The sequence below is a fragment of the Anopheles arabiensis genome, chromosome X, assembly GCF_016920715.1.
Source record: "Anopheles arabiensis isolate DONGOLA chromosome X, AaraD3, whole genome shotgun sequence".
In the NCBI taxonomy this organism is placed as follows: Eukaryota; Metazoa; Arthropoda; class Insecta; order Diptera; family Culicidae; genus Anopheles; species Anopheles arabiensis.
Genome location: NC_053519.1, coordinates 12,890,173 through 12,906,071, shown reverse-complemented (window position 1 = coordinate 12,906,071; position 15,899 = coordinate 12,890,173). Strand labels below are relative to the sequence as shown.

Here is a 15,899-nt window from a genome sequence, read left to right as displayed (position 1 = left end):
GCAGGCCTTGACCGACATAGGTTGTTGAGCCAAATAAGAAGAAGAAGAAGTAATCATGCAGGCTATGTAGGAACAATATAAAATTATTTTTTTATAATGGTTAAACCATTCAAATCATTCAAATTTTCGCAATATGAGCCGAAACAGTGTTTGACAGAAGCGTCCGATAAAATCGCATCGGATGAGCGTTGCCACCGCCCTAAGCGGGCACCAAACCGGAGAGCAGTACTCAAGTCAAGATCGTACAACGGAACATTAAATCGATTTGATACACACAGGATCGATGAATTCACTGCAGGTGCGCGTTATAAGATTAAGCAGTTGGTTTCACTTCGTAATAACGCTGTCAATATGAGGACGAAATGATACTAGACGTCTCATTCTAGTAACACTCCCAGGTCGCGAATACATGACGTTCGAACAAGATGAGAGTCTCTTATCTAGTAATTAAATATTATAGGGCTTCAGGCTCTGCTGAATGAAATGCACTGGCATTTATCCACACATACTTCTAGTCCGTTTCTGATGCACCAACTATTGAGATCATCAAGGACTATCTGGAGGCGTTGACAGGCACTGGCAATTTTCACTGGAAGAAATATTTTTACATCGTCGGCGTACATGAGGTGTAAGCCCGTTGGTAGCACAAACGATAGATCGTTGATAAAGATGAGAAAAAGTAATGGGCCCAGATTACTTCCTTGAGGGACTCCGAACGAACTGGTGAAGGTGTGAGAGCGATGAGGTCCGATACTTATGTGATATGAGCGACCGGTTAAGTAGGAGCGAAGCCAGGCAGTATGGTTATCAGCGAACCCCAGTTTTTAAGCTTTGAAAGCAGAATAACATGCGAAATGCTATCGAACGCGGCCTTAAAGTCGATATAGGCAGCATCAACCTGGACGCCACGGTCTATGTTGTCGAAACAGTAACCAATAAATTCGACAAGATTAGTTGTGGAAGACCTCTTTGGTAAAAAAAACCGTGCAGACTCGGGCTCAAATAGTTGTGTACCGCAGTGAGTAGCAGTTTGTAGTTCAAACACCTAAGCAGAGAGAGAGACTATACCACGATAATTGCTGGCTTCAAGAGGGCTGCCCTTCTTATGAATCGAAACCATTAGAGCGTGTTTCGATAAGATGAATTCAATATTTTCGATAAGATGGGTGCAACTGAGTGGCGGCAGTGTTGTAAGATCTACGCTGGAGCTCATGTCCAACCTCCAGCGTACGACACAGAAGGAAAACAAAAACACACTCCACAGCATTTGATCGAACAATTTATTATTTACATAAATATTACACAAAAACAAGGGCCGTTCTAAACAATAAAATAATAAAAAAAAAACATTGGGGAAACTGAATAAACGTATTTATATATATAAATTCTCTTAAGGTGAAATGAACGTCCGTGGCATAGCAGAGAGGGAGCGGTAGGTGCCGTTGTGGTTGCGTGGTTGTTTTTCATTTGCTCCCTCCCCGTCCCCGAAAGCTCCGAACCGGACTCTCGCGTCGCATTAGGCTGCGCTCTTAATGTCCGGGAGGTACATCACTCCGTCGCTCCCCATCCCGTGGCGATGTATTTTGTACGTGCACTCTTCCCGTGTGTGGGACTACTCTTACTACTGTATCTTGATGTGGATGACTGTTCCGAAGAGGATATGGTATTACTACTACGACTACTGCTACTACTACTACGTTGTGGTGTGAGTATGAGCGGTAGGAATGGACGAAAGACAGCGAGCGCCGGAGAGGATCATAGTCCGCCGGATATTCGACGCGCAGCGCACTTGCAACGGAGCTCCGGGAGCTCTCAGGGAGTTGTGGAGCGGCAACCGCTGTGCTAATGGCCACTATTGTCTAGCTGTGTCGAGGCGGCGCCTCGGCTAAATGCGTTCCTGGAGCATTCGTAAGATTGCTCGCAAAGGTGTAACAATGTACGAGGGGAAGAAGGTATGTGAGAGGGAGGGAGTGGGGGCGATTCGAAACAAACTTGAAATGTGTATAATACAATGAGACAGCGGGATGAAGCAGAGATGGAAAGGTTGGAGGTGAGAGGTGTGCCTGGGATACGAAGGCTACTATTTTAAGAGGATACTAGTCCTCAGCACGAAGGGGCGACACTTCGGTTATCCCCGGGTCGTCGCGCACTTCGACGCCATCAACGCTCCCAGGCTCGAAGGGAAGGAACAGTTCCGGAAGACGGGAGGATTAATAATAAATCTAGAATCTCAGCGTACAACGGTTTCTTGCGGGTGGCTGTTGGGTGATGGTTGCCACACTCTACTTGAATCCGATCGTCTCCGGCAGCTCGTTCAGGAATTGCTGCAAAAAAAACCAAACCGATTAGTAAAAGACATCAATCTGACATGAGCTGAAGGTGTTGAATTGTGTTGGGTTTCATGATTCTTTCGTTGAGATTCATTCATATGAATCTTCAGTGATGAGTGATTCGAATCAGTGATGAGTGATTCATCTCTAACTATTCATGAATCTCCGAGGATTTATGAATCTCGAAAGATTCATGACTCTTTAAAGATTCTTGAATCTAAAAGATTCATAAATCCATTTAAATTCATATATTTCCTGGGATTTATGCATCTTTATGTATTCTTGATCCTTGAGATTCATTAAGCTTTGCAGATATAAGTATCTTTTGATATTCATGAACCTTTGAAGATTCATGAACCTTTGGAAATTCATGAACCTTTGTAGATACATGAATCTTTCGAGATTCATGAACCTTTTAAGATTCACGAATCTTTTAAGATTCTTGAACCTTTGGAGATTCACGAATTTTTTGAGGTTCATGAAACTTTTGAGATTCACGAATCTTTTGAGATTCATGAACTTTTGGAGATTTACGAATCTTTTGAGATTCATGAATCTTTCCAATCGAGATTCAGATTAATTGAATCATTCCAAAGATTCATTCCGATTCATGAATTTGAATCAGATTGACCCAACACTAGTGTAGAAATCATTGTCTCCACTTACATACTGATGCGGCGAGTGAGTTTCGTGACCGTAATCGGCCCACTTTGTCAGATCGATCGATGGAAGGATACCGCTCTTGCATGGCACTCGGGGGTTGCTGTCGAGTAAGAAGAACAGAAAAGCGTTGCAAGAAACGTACGTACATCCCCCCCGCATCATCTCATCACTTACATTTCGTGATCCGGCAACACCATCGGGTAGATTTGCACGGTATCGATCAGGTCAGTGTTGTCGCAGATCAGTCGGGCCAGCTTCGCCTTCCGGATCTCCTGCAGCTGCTCCGGCGTGAAGGAGGACGGCTGGTTGGGCAGCTCGTACCAGAACCGGTCACCGCGGCGCACGTAGCTGAACTGGGTCGCGATGATGCAGGCGAAGGTCGGTCCCAGCATCGATCCTGGCAGCGAGCGCTCGGAGACACCGCCCGACCACAGATCCACATCAGCCGGGTGTCTGCAAAGAATCCGATGATCATTGTTAAAGAAAAAACAATCAGAGCACCCCTGAACCCAGAACCGAAAGAGTCTACTCACTCGAAGATGCTCTCGTAGCGACGCACCGTCTCGTTCGGCATCGAGCCGAACAGCTCCTCGAAGCTGTCGGACGTCGGCAGGCCGCAGAACTTGCGGAACTCCATGTATCCGGGCACGCCGAACTCGCGGCCACGCTGCATGTTGAACGACACCAGATCCATGCCGAACCGGGCGCCCTCCTTCTTGAACAGATGGTTCGTCACCTCCTGCGTGATCGAGTCGTCCATCGCCTGGGCCACCTGGTTCATCAGCCCCATCAGATACTCGTCGTACACGCCCGCGCGGTACAGATCGTATGGTCGGCGAATCAGATCCGACAGACGCTTGGAGGCGATAAATTTGTGTGCCTTGGACCAGCGCTCGACAGCCGTCGGCAGCAGCGAATGGCCGAACCGGAACGCAGCGGACGCGAACGAATCGATGATGGCCGGGTTGATGTTCTCGTCGTACCCATCCCAGTAGCCCTCCTTCGGCGTGAGCAGTCCGAACTTCTCCATCACCTCCTTGCCGAGCAGGATCGGCAGGAACTCGTTGTACGTGATGTGCTGGATGATGGCGATGTTGATGCGCCGCGACTCCTGGAACAGCGTCTCGTCGTCCCAGTGCGGGTTGATCTTGCCGAGCTCGGTCGCGATGCGGTTGTGCTCGCGGGCCAACAGCGTGTGCATGCAGGTCAGCACGAGCTGCTCGTTCACGCGGATCTCGCCCGCCTCGAAGCAGAACATGCTCTTGTTCGGGCGCGTGCACCCCTCGTCCGGAATGTCCAGCTTCAGTGGCAGCAGATCCTTCAGCCCGTACTCCGCAAACACCGGGTTCATGCGCAACAGCCCGTTGTAGCCGGTTCGCAGTTTGCGCGTAAACTTCTCATTCACACCGTAGATCGTGTTGCCGTCGATGACGGACGTGAGCGTGTTGAACTGTTGGCGGGAACCGAGCCGGCAGCCGGCACGCGGCGACGGGAAGCCACGCACAAAGTCGATACACTTGACGTTGAACAGCCGATAGAAGTAGTCGTCGTCCGGCACGCGGATCTCATTGCAGTACGGGTGCTTCAGGTGGGGCGGGCGCTTGCAGCACTCCTCCGGATCGTTGCGGTTGATCGGGTCGAGCGGGGTCGCGGTCAGCGTAAAATCGTGATCCATGAATTGGCCCCACGCGATCACAAACACCGTGCCGGCATGGTCATGGTAGCCCTCGTCCGGATGGATCGTGCGCGAGACGACGCGCGACAGCGGCAGATCGTGCCCGGTGATCGAGATGCGCGGCGCATTGATGCCGTCCGCGTACAGTGGACCGATCAGGCGCTGGAACGGTGTCATCGCTGCGCCCCAGGTCGGATGCTTCAGGTTGTTGCACAGCCCGTCCACCCGGCGGTACTTGCCCGGGCGGCACTCGACGCCGGACAGGAACGCGGGACACACCTCGCGGATCAGCGTCTTCGAGGTGTCGATCGAGGGAAGACCCTTTTCGATCTCCTCGTACGATAGGCCGTAACTGCGAGAGCAAATAGAGAAAAGGTTAAGGTTGACAGGAACCGATGCACCTAAGCAGCTGGCCAGGGGCTACACTTACGTTCTTGCTAGCTGGATCGAGATGTCCAGCAGCAGCTCGCCGACCGTTGCGATGTCCTCCGTCTTCCAGTCACCTTTGGGTTGCGATACGCGGATCCGCTTCCGGGCATCCAGGTACGCCTGGTTGATGGCATCGTACGTGATACAGGTGGTCGCTTCAGCGTGCAGCGGTGCACTGGAATGTAGCCAAATAATAAAAAAGAAACCCTCACTCAATCGTTGCTCTGTACATTCACCCGCGCCATTCATCCATACTTACATCGTTCCGCGGAACAGGTTGAGGTTGTAGTCGAAGGCGGACGACTTGCCGGGACCGTTCACGTACAGCGCGCACTCGGTTGCGTGCTGATCGAAGGCCAGAAACTGACCATCGATACCGCCGATCGCAATAGCCGCAGCTATTGCCAGTAACCTGTTGGCAGACGAGAGGCAAACAAACAAACAAAAAAAACCGGTTTAGCATTGTAGTGGTCTTATCAACGCGAGTGCTGGCTGCGCCCAATTTCGATACCTCATTGTAAAACGTATCGAAATTAAGCTACTGTTTTTGGCAGTGGCTCGGTGGTGCGTTCGATAAGTGCGCTCGCTCCTACAAGGTCGGTTAGGGACGAACTTCCCATGCTGGACTGTGCTCGGACTTTGAATTATTGATTGACTTTGACAACAACCTGCACCCGATTGTGTTGTGGGACTATACACTTTAATTATGAGAGGGGTTTAGTCCAGCAATAATGACCACCCCCCGCACATTTGTGGGACTTTTTGTTCAAATCAAGAAGAGGAAGAAAAGGCTGGCTTTTTTTTCATACGCCTCATAATTTTTGACAATCAAAAACGGGGTGGAGTTTTGAGCCCTTTTCTTCTCGCTTCGCTGCTGTGTGTTCAACTTCATTAAGCCTAAATCGAACTCCATAAAGACGTTAATCCCACCTTCTCAAGGACGTGTGAGACATTGTTCCCAATGCAGCAGCGTTTGCATTTGCCCTACTTTGCCAGCCCAGCCCAGTCGGATAGGACGGATTTTAGTTTTGTTTCGAACCTTTGTTTCCATTTCAACGATGAGTTGGAGCCGTTGGGGCGTAACCCTTCCATTTGCAGGACAACCACGCACGAAGGGCGTATAGGTGTGTGTGTGTGTGTGTATCATTGTAGAATCGAACACGCAATACGCGAACCAGTATTTGCGTTCGCGCAACAGTGCCCGGGACAGACGCACGTGTCAAGGGAAGCCGGGCATGCAAAAAGGTGCCGAAGCAACTAGCCTCCCACCCCCTCCAATCAAGGCTGGCTCTCGCAGTGATCTGCAGCATTGGACAGGGAAGGAACACACACACACACACAGGCGACCCCACAGTGGAGCCACATGTAGTAAAGTGTACTTTCACTTTCGTTAATGCTCGGACTCGACGCACGTTTAAATGCGGTTGCGCGAGCTGGCCAACGCATTGCGTATCTGGAGCAACCCCCCCTCCCCCCCCGCCACCACCATCTGATGCTGACCGTAGGGCACCTTCCGGCCAACAAGAGGGCGGGGGGGGGGGGTGGACTGCCTAGGAGTGTGTGAGAGAAGGGGGAAGTCATAAAAGCAACGATCATAAAGGGATCGCTAAAGCGCTCGCCTTGGTCCTGCCGCAGAGGTGTTTGCTGCTGCTGCTGCTGCTGCTGCTGGTGCTTGTTCAATTTTTCTTCTTCTTCTTTGTTTTCCCGTTCCACAGCACGGCACCGGTGCTGCGCCCGCCTGCTTGCGGCAGATTTCTGCGTACCACAAATGCGTACGTAGCGGCGCATTCTTTGCGTTCACCAGGACGCGATGCTGTGAAAGGTGAGCCATTGCTGTATCAATACATTAAAACCCCTTTTCGATTGTGCAAGCGATCGGAGGCTGTGTAGTGAAACCAGGGGGGGGGGGGGAGGGTTGAAACATACAGAACATGCACACATAATGAACGGTGTGTATGTGTGTGTGTGTGTCGCAATGTGCTCTTTTCTATGCAATGTCTTGGCGGTGACGGCGGTTCGCGGTGACAACAGCCCGGATCGATCGAGCGCGCGCATTGATGGATGGATGGGTTGCTCTCGTAACAAAAGCCCACCACCACCACCACCACTGTGTGTCACCACCACCATCTGATCCGGCCCATGCCAATGATTGTTAGGCCACGAAAGCATTCCGGCTGCAGTGGGCCCATTGGCAATCCGAAAGGGATTCGATTCGCATCGCGTTAACCCAGATCGTTCGGACTGGGCTGGCGGATTGCGTCAGTGCCCGTGCTAGATCCCTCGATCACTGCACGAGGGGTGGACCACCTACAGGTACATGTGTATGTTTGTATGAGGTGTTTTTAAAAAGAGTTTGCCAGCAAAAGTGCATGTCCAACGCGTTTGAAAGATATGCCTCACAAACCAGCCAGTCTCTCATTTTCTTGCCCCCGTTTAGCATAAGCCATAAAGCCGCCATCAGCCCGAGAGTACACCATCTGCGGCGTGAAATGTGATCCGTAGGTGGGTATGGCGCTGGCTGGCGTGAAACACCCCGAAACGCATTACGCAAGCGTGTTCGGATTGCCAATCATTTGCATTTTGCAAAATAAAACCAAAAAAAAAACCCCCGCCTCCCACCGAAATCGAACACCAACCGTGATCCCTGAACCCTTTCACCAGCTGGATGGGAGGAGGGGAGGGGAGGGGGACTGGTGACCCACGCCCTTTTCGCTGCTCGCCTAGCGGGACGTTCTTGTCGCGGCGGCGGTGCATTCACCCTCGGCGGCGGTACGGCAGCTCGCCCTATCTTCGGACGGATACCGCTTTCTACCGCAATGGGGAAAACGCACGTGGGAAGTAGGGGGGGGGGGTCCGAAACGGTGGTTCACTGCATTCGGGCGGCATGCCTCTTGGTGCGCAGAGCGGTCCGGAAATGCGCGAACAAAACGGAAAGTTGGGAAAGATAACGAGGCGGGTTTCGTGCATGTGACACGCGACTGACGCTACGTGAGGATGAGCTGGTGGGGAGTACTTCCCACTTCCATCGATTCAATGTTTTTTTCGCCCCCCCCCTCCCCCATCTGTAAAGAGCGTGTACTTATCCTATTTGTTTTTTAAATGCTTTTTTCCAACCAAATGCTTTCGCACACTCCACTGCGGGAAGAAGAAGAGAGCTGCTTTTTCTGTGGCGGATCGCTTTTCAAAGCGAAGCGTTTAGTTTTCCATTTCACCAGGCACCGAAGAGAGGAAACAGGAAACCGGGAATGCGCGGGGGAAAAAGGAAGAAGCGTTTGGACCGTCCCCGCTTAAGGGAAACTCGATCCGAAAACCTGATAGCCCGGGGAAGGAAAGTAAAAGCATTGCATTGCTCTCGCATCTCCCTTTACCGGTGTTTGTGTGTGTGTGTGTGTGTGTGTGTCTTCGGTGAACCGTTTTGGCTGCGCCTTGTCGGGTCGGCCGCCCAAGAATCGCCCCGAGCAGCGCGCGCGCTTCGGGTGAAAGGGAAAAAGCGCGACCCGATCCGCACGAAATCCGGTCGAAATCCGAAAAAGGGGAATCCGGTCTGGGACGGACTGGGGGTCGCAGGTGCATGGAAAAGGGGGGGGGAGAAGAGCAGTTTGAAAGCCAAACCGACGGCGGTTCTGCTCACCCTCCCCAGGCGGGGGGAGTCCGCATTGGGATCCGCAAAAGGGCAACGACATCGACCGTGAAATTGGGGACAGCCGTGGCCGATCAGGTTGAGCCCCGGGCCGGTTTGGTGCTAGGGCCCTGATCGCTCGAAACCAGTTCGCCGGGACGCCTCGGCGTGCCAGAATTGGTCTACCGGGCAGGCAACGCCAACCGTGTGGCGTCCGTGACATATTTTGTTTCTTTGCTATTGATCTTGGGCGTTGCTTACGGGGTGAAGTCGCCCAGAAGGATTAGCCAGAGGGGGACTGAGCTGGTCTTCCAGTGTTTAGAGGGAAATTCTGGAACGTCAGACTTCCTGGAATGCCAAAATGGAGTCATAGCATTCAGTTGACATCTTTGGAGTTGGACCGAGATGTGAAGATTTGCTTCAGAACTGAAGGGACTGAAGGGACCGAGTTAAAGTGAGTTTATGTTGTTTAAATTGCAGTTCTGTAATCACAGACATCTTGGAATGTCAAAAATGAAGTCATAACATTAGTTTCACAACTTTGTAGTTTAATCGAGATATGAAAATTTATTCCAGAAATGTGAGAATTTGATGTATTCTACGCTGGATGGGGTCCCAAAGGAGCTTACAACGTTTAGATCGTAGTTCTGAAGTGTTAGAGGTCCTTAAATTTCAAAAATGAACTCATTGCATTAAGATGAGTACTTTGAAGTTGGATCCAGGGATAGAGATTTTTTCAGAACTGAGAAGATATACATTGAAATAGACTGGTATAAGCTTAATGAATATTTAGACCCTTAATTCTGAAATGTAAAATGTAAAGAATAAAGAAGTTTATTACATTACATTAAGTTGACATCTTTAAGATTGGATCCGTATGTAAAGATTCATCTGAGAAAGATAGTTTGTAAACAAATTGATACTTCAACATGGATGTATAATATGTAATGATATGAAATTGGGAATTGTCGAAAGTATATATTGATCATCACACTAAAAGCTCAGCATTAGACATTTACTCAAAATATATGAAGTATGATTCTTATCAGTTTGCTACGAAAGACGACTTGAATGGACTCAGGAAATTGAATGATTTCGGATGTCTGAGATCTTGAATACTTAAGAACTCCTAGCTATTAAAAATAGATCCATTATATCTTCTGGAAATCTCAAGAAATGCCCGTAACATCTGCTTTCGTGCTTTCGTCAATCCAAGGCTGCATCCATCCTGTAACAGACCTACATTATGATACATTTCAGTCTCAAAGATTCACTTCCAAAAATGGCGAAAAGTTTCCAGTGCACATCGTATGCGGAACACACACAAACTTCACTAGATGCTTGTTTTTGTTTTAATGTACCGCCCCCCCCCCCATTAACACTCCAAAGCATCCGAGAGCCAATCACTTCAGGGGGGAGGCAGCAATAAAATGAATAATCAAGCAATACAAAAGGTACTGCAGCATGGCACTAAGGGGGGAGAAGGGGGGGGGGGGGGTTTGATCACATTGTTGATTCGATTCGTAATTTTCGTAGCCACACGTCCGCCCGTCCCTAATGTGAGTCTCGAGTGTATTAGACGGCCTGGGTTGCATCATCATCTGCCCTCCGCTGCGATACCAAGCCTAACGACGAGCCGTGCTATGGAAGACGTGATTCGTTTCACTTCAAAGTGCGCAAACTTTCAAGTGCGCTCTCGAGCCACGGGTCGGATCCGATGGATGTGCTTTGTGAACTGCACATTTTGGCACACCGTTTGGCATTTGTTTTTTTATTTTATTTTATATTGGTGTCCGAGAGTGGCCAATAAAGGGTAGCGGAGGCTTCGGACTCAATCGCTAGATAGTTCGGTGCGCTATCTGTCGAAGTGGTACCGCTGTCCAGCCTAATTGTGGTTGGTCGGGGTGTTGTTGTTGTTTTGTGCGCTACAATGTTGATCGTGCTGTAAATGGAATAAAAAACAACCTCAACCCTCCACCACGATCCAAGTGTGGATCTCTTTGCGCCTCTTCAATTTCGGGGTGCCGTTCACTCCTCGCACTAAATGTTAATGCTACCCTCCCCCCCATTTTCATTCCCTGCCCAACCACACCGGGTGCAATAAATAAAGCTACATTCCCAGGGCAAAGAAACTGGTATGCCAGCATTCAAAAGCCTCCCGGCCATCTTCGGAAAGCGTGGGGGGGGGCCTACCCATCCTCTGGGAAGCGACTGTGCAGACTAATGTGGCAAATTTGCCGATTTTCAGGCCTGTGTTTTACGACATGCTTTCGCGCGCTTGGGCAGCATTAAATGCTAATTTTGTGGAGCAAACGGCAAACGTGCGGCATGTCAACCTTGGCGCTGCCGCCAGGCCGAAGAAAGACGTGCCGCCGCTTCTTAATTGCCGCGCCGGCTGACCTAAAGCGGGTTGATGTACATTTGTGGAGAGGTGCGCACAAGTGTATCTTGTCGTTTCGGTACATCAGTTTTTGAATTTCAGTGGTTGCGGGTGGGTAGTTACATTTTTTTTGGTTGCTGCGATTGTTCGTACAACATTCCGCAGCGGTTTCTTTCGCTGCCACTTCTGCTGTGCGGTTGTGGCCTTGCTCTAGAAATCTTCCGACAAAAATCTAGCCCCATCAATTCTTTTGTGTGTTTTTTGAACGGCCAAGACGGCACATCTTCCACTCAGTTTTGCAAACAGTTTCGCCACCAGTGTCTCCATGAGGTTTTGGTGGACCAGTCCTTCGGGGTGGCAAGAATATGTTGACACTCGTTTGTAAATTTGGTTCGCTACACATTCCAGACAATTGGGAATCACTGAAGGAATCACTATGAATCCGAAAAGCCTGACGACCCACTGGTGCTATCATGAGCATCGTAGGGCACCATTAGCCTCTCCCGTGTCGTTTTCTCCATCACGCTTGGAAGACCTACTTTTTTGCCTAACAGCTACTCCAGCAACATTCGTGTTCTCCTGGCTTTGGGGATAAAAAAACAAAATCCCAATATGAGCTCCAAAAGATCGTTATAAGACGGCGGAACGGTATCGAACCACAGCGAGAGAACCTCCTGGGGCCCCGATAACAGACCACCGGCCGAGACAGACGACAAGAACTAATCCCTTCCCCCCCCCGCTCATCCTCCCCACAAATCGGGGTTAATGACATGAAAATGGGCGAAAATGGTTGCGCTCCAGCCCGAAGTCGTCTTCGGCGTGGAATGCTAGCGCACGAAGATGGTGACGCCCCGGTGTCAAGCACCTGTGTGTTTATGTATGCCGATCGTGGGGTGGCTGTTCTTTGCTGCTTCCACTTCCTCGTAGCCAGTGTCAAGTGAGGTGAATACCGACGAACACGTACGCCACACACACACACACACATACACGGTGCGCTTCAGGTGACACATGCGTGAAGTGGGTAGGCAAGCTTTTACAGCAGAAGTACAGGCGGCTGGCGGGATGAAGAAGCGAAAGGGTGAAAGCCTGGGAGAAGATACGTAAATAAATAAAGCGAAGCAGAAGAAAAACGCGGTCTGCCGGTGAGTGGTTGGGAATGCGTGCGAGCGAGAGGGCGCGATGATATACCGCCACCTGTCGAAGAATGGTAGTCTGCCTCCCAGACCCCCCCCCTAGTTTGCTCGCTATCACCATCTCTAACAACCGTTAGCGCGCCTTCTGACTTTCCCTGCTGCTGCGACGATGAAATAGGAGATGCGGCAGCAAGCTTTTGGTCGATAGCGGCTCGGAATATCTACCGCAACGCAACACAGCAGCAGCAGCCGCCGCTAGTGGCAGAGAGCTATGACCTTCTTTCCACCAGCCGGAAGATTAGCATTCATCAATAGCGGGGTGCTTTTAGAATTCAACGGCACGACACGGTTTGATAAGTTTCTAGTCCTACAAAAGTGGTTAAGCCATCTCGAGTGTGTGTGTGCTTGCTTTTAGCACAGCACGGCTAGCTTCTGAATGACATATGCGACATATTAGGACATTTGTTAGCACTTGCTGCGGAACGGTATGCCGTCGAGATTACCGTTTTGAATGAAGTACATACGAAGAATGTGATTGAACACATAACAGAGACATATTTCATTATGTACATTTTTTACGAACATCTTTGACTCAACTGTTTCATGTCTTGTGGGATGATGATACGATCCAATACCAATAATTGGAGTTGCTGCGATATCCTAGGTATCGTAGGCTAGGACGAAAACGAGTTATAGCTCGGAGAAACAGCAATGTCTTGGGGAATAGTTCAGAGTAAAGAATATCTCAAAATTATAGACATTGGATGATAAAGATTGCATTCAAAATGTGTTAAAGTATTCAAACAACAACAATGTCTTTGGGAATAGGTCAGAGTAAAGTATATCTCAAAATTATAGACCTTGGATGACAAAGATTACATTCAAAATTCGTTAAAGCATTCAAATGTTCAGAGAGTCATATCTTTGGAGCTATTCCAAATATGTCAGTGAATGATGGTTCAAATCCACCGGGAAAATCTAGATGACGATGTAGTTTAGGCTCCAATACAGTTCAAGACATCGCCTTTAGACATATTTAGATGTACCATCTCCTCCTTTAGAATGGCCCGCGGGAGTACAGCATGACTCATCGGGAACAACTGCTGCGCCGAAGACATCAGATGTCAAATATTACACGCAAGATTCGTTGAATATTATGTTCGAGATTCCAAAACGCACAAGATACCTATTTATCTCATCCCATTCGATAGAACTATATGCCCCTGCAAAGCAATCCGGAGCGTCTCTTCGCACCATCTCCTCCTTCAGAATTTTAGATCTGCCAGGAGTGCACTGTGCCGCATCAGGAACACCTGTCCGTGCCATTCACTCGGTGTGCTGCAACGATCGAGCTATTGGGCCACATTTCACCCAATTAAAAACAGAAACACAGCCCGATTTGCCTACAATCGAGCCCAGTCTCCTTTCCAGCCTCATCATCCTCACCAATAGGGTCATCTCGCAGACCCGACGCGATTGCGCAACCCTGCGCGCTGTTAGTTGGCAACCCGCCAGGCCGCGTCGAAACAATTCCTAGCCGAGCTGAGATGAGATGGTGATTTGTAGTGCTGAATGGAAGGCCATCACCTGTGACAGATCGTGGCAAAAAAAACAACACGATGGGAAAACGAAGCAGAAGAAGAAGAAGCAGAGCCCACTTCACCCGACCCCTGATCGCGGTGCTCTGCATCTAAAGCACCCACTTGGAGCGAGCGTCTTCACGCGAGGGCACGAGCACGCAGAGCGCTATAAAGATCGCGTTGCGATGACACGTTCCATTTCTACCAGCGCGCATCAACAACTCATCAACAGCTCCGGCGCGGAGCGGGGCTACAGCTACAGGACCAGCCAGAAGCGCCGCCAGCGCGCTGTGCTGTGTCGGGTTCCCTTCACTCCTTTCTTGTGTGCCGCGGCTGTTGTTTTTTTCTAGATCGTGAACATTGCGCGAAAATGGCGCAAACTGATCCGTGTGTGGCTGTGTGTGTGTGTGTGTGTGTGTGTGTGTGTGTGTGTGTGTGTGTGTGTGTGTGTGGATCACCCGGGCGCGAGAGCATGGCCTACTTGTATGGCCCCGCGCAAGAGGCATCCACCGCTCCAGCTGGCGGAAGGTTGACGGTGACCTCGTGCGGGGAATAAGTTCTTCTTTCGGCGTGCTCAAACCACTGGCACTGCGTGTGTGTGTGTGTGTGTGTATGTACCAATGTAGCAGTCGGTAGCTTCACTGTCACTTTCGAAAAACCTTCACCGCATCCTTCCCAAAGCCGCTCCTCCAGCGCCGACTTACGGCGTTACGGTGCGAGGTTCGTCGCTTGACTGTGCACCGCGGTTCTTTCGAGCGTTTCCCGACTCGTTTGGTTGTTGTTGCTGCTGCTGCTGCTTTATCGCAGCCAAGCACTGGAGAAGGGAAGCCTGATCTTTGTTGCAGGCGCTCCGGTTTTGCACTGGTCCACATCACCCACCCGCCCTCCTCCCGCAGTCGGAACGGCAGTCGTGATCGAAAAACTCGCAATCTTCTCGCGAAATCCGCCGCTGCTTAATCAGCAATCGGGGGCAATCGTTCTGGATTTCGCTGCCATCATATTTATCGTTCCCCATACCATCCCCCCCTCCCCTCCCCCCTTTGGCCTTCCTTCCTACCGCGAAGGTTACCCCTGCGAAGGTGAAAGGGATGTCGGGGCTGGCTGGCCCGCCCCGGTGACTTACCTGATCATGCTGGCTGGCGAACTGCGGACTGCAGCAGGAGTTGATTGCGCACGGACGTGGACTTGGGTTGAGTATGGGTATGGGTGAGCAACGTTCGGGCCCTCACGGGGGAAGGCTCCACTCCCGCTCTAAACGCACCCGCGCTTGGTCTAATCTGTCTAAACGCACCACACTGCGGGCGGGACACTTCTGGGAAGAGTAAATTCACCACACGTGCACCACACGATCGCGCTCTGAACTGTTTTTAACGTGTTTTTTTTTTTGTTTTCGCCTGGAGTTTGTGTTTTTTTTAATGATAGAAATGAAGAAACAAAAAAAAAGAAGATATCAGACACACTGCGGAAAAACGTAACGGTAAAAGAGCAACAACCCGGAGATGAGCCCGGAGGAGAGGAAAAATAATGTACAAATTGTTTCAAAACAGAACAGAACAAACTAACCTAAGGCGAGGAGAAATCTCGCTGTACGAGCTCTCGCACCTCGTGCAAACACTAACTGACCCCGTGTACAACAACACACCACAAACTGGGAAAGGTCTGCACTGCGAAAAAGGCACACCCGTTGCCGCGAACGGTTCAACTAGAACTGAGCGCACCGCATGAATTCGACACGGCACGTAAGGCTCCGCGGTCGTCGGTCGTGGCTCCGCGATCGTGGCTTGCGTCGCACGCGCTGGCTGGAAGGGGCACGATGGTGCGCAAATTGTAGCTGCCGGGAGGGGGGGGGGGGGTGCTTTTTTAGGGCGGCTGGGGGATATAGCCATGGCTCAAAAGGAGCCCCAAACTGTACATAAACTCACACACACACACACACACACACACACACACACACACACACACACAAACCTGTCCATTCGGATGTCTTTTGTCCCGTGTCGCACGCGAACCCGAAAAGAGGAGGACCCGAAGAGATAAAAAGAAAAACTGGCCTCTCCCTTTCTCTTTTGCACACACACACACGCACGCAC

General features: G+C 50.3%; 1 protein-coding gene across 1 annotated transcript; it reads right to left on the bottom strand.

Annotated features, from left to right (window-relative positions):
- Positions 1-1,265: 1,265 nt before the first annotated feature.
- LOC120906473 (peroxidase) lies at positions 1,266-15,528 on the bottom strand. Its single transcript, XM_040318192.1, has 8 exons — positions 15,373-15,528; positions 14,933-15,203; positions 5,357-5,509; positions 5,099-5,272; positions 3,527-5,020; positions 3,168-3,446; positions 2,997-3,093; positions 1,266-2,324 (listed from the first exon to the last, which is right to left on the bottom strand). Exons 2-8 carry the CDS (start codon positions 14,938-14,940, stop codon positions 2,283-2,285), a joined length of 2,247 nt encoding a protein of 748 aa, XP_040174126.1. The 5' UTR covers positions 14,941-15,203; positions 15,373-15,528; the 3' UTR covers positions 1,266-2,282.
- Between the last annotated feature and the right edge of the window lie 371 nt (positions 15,529-15,899).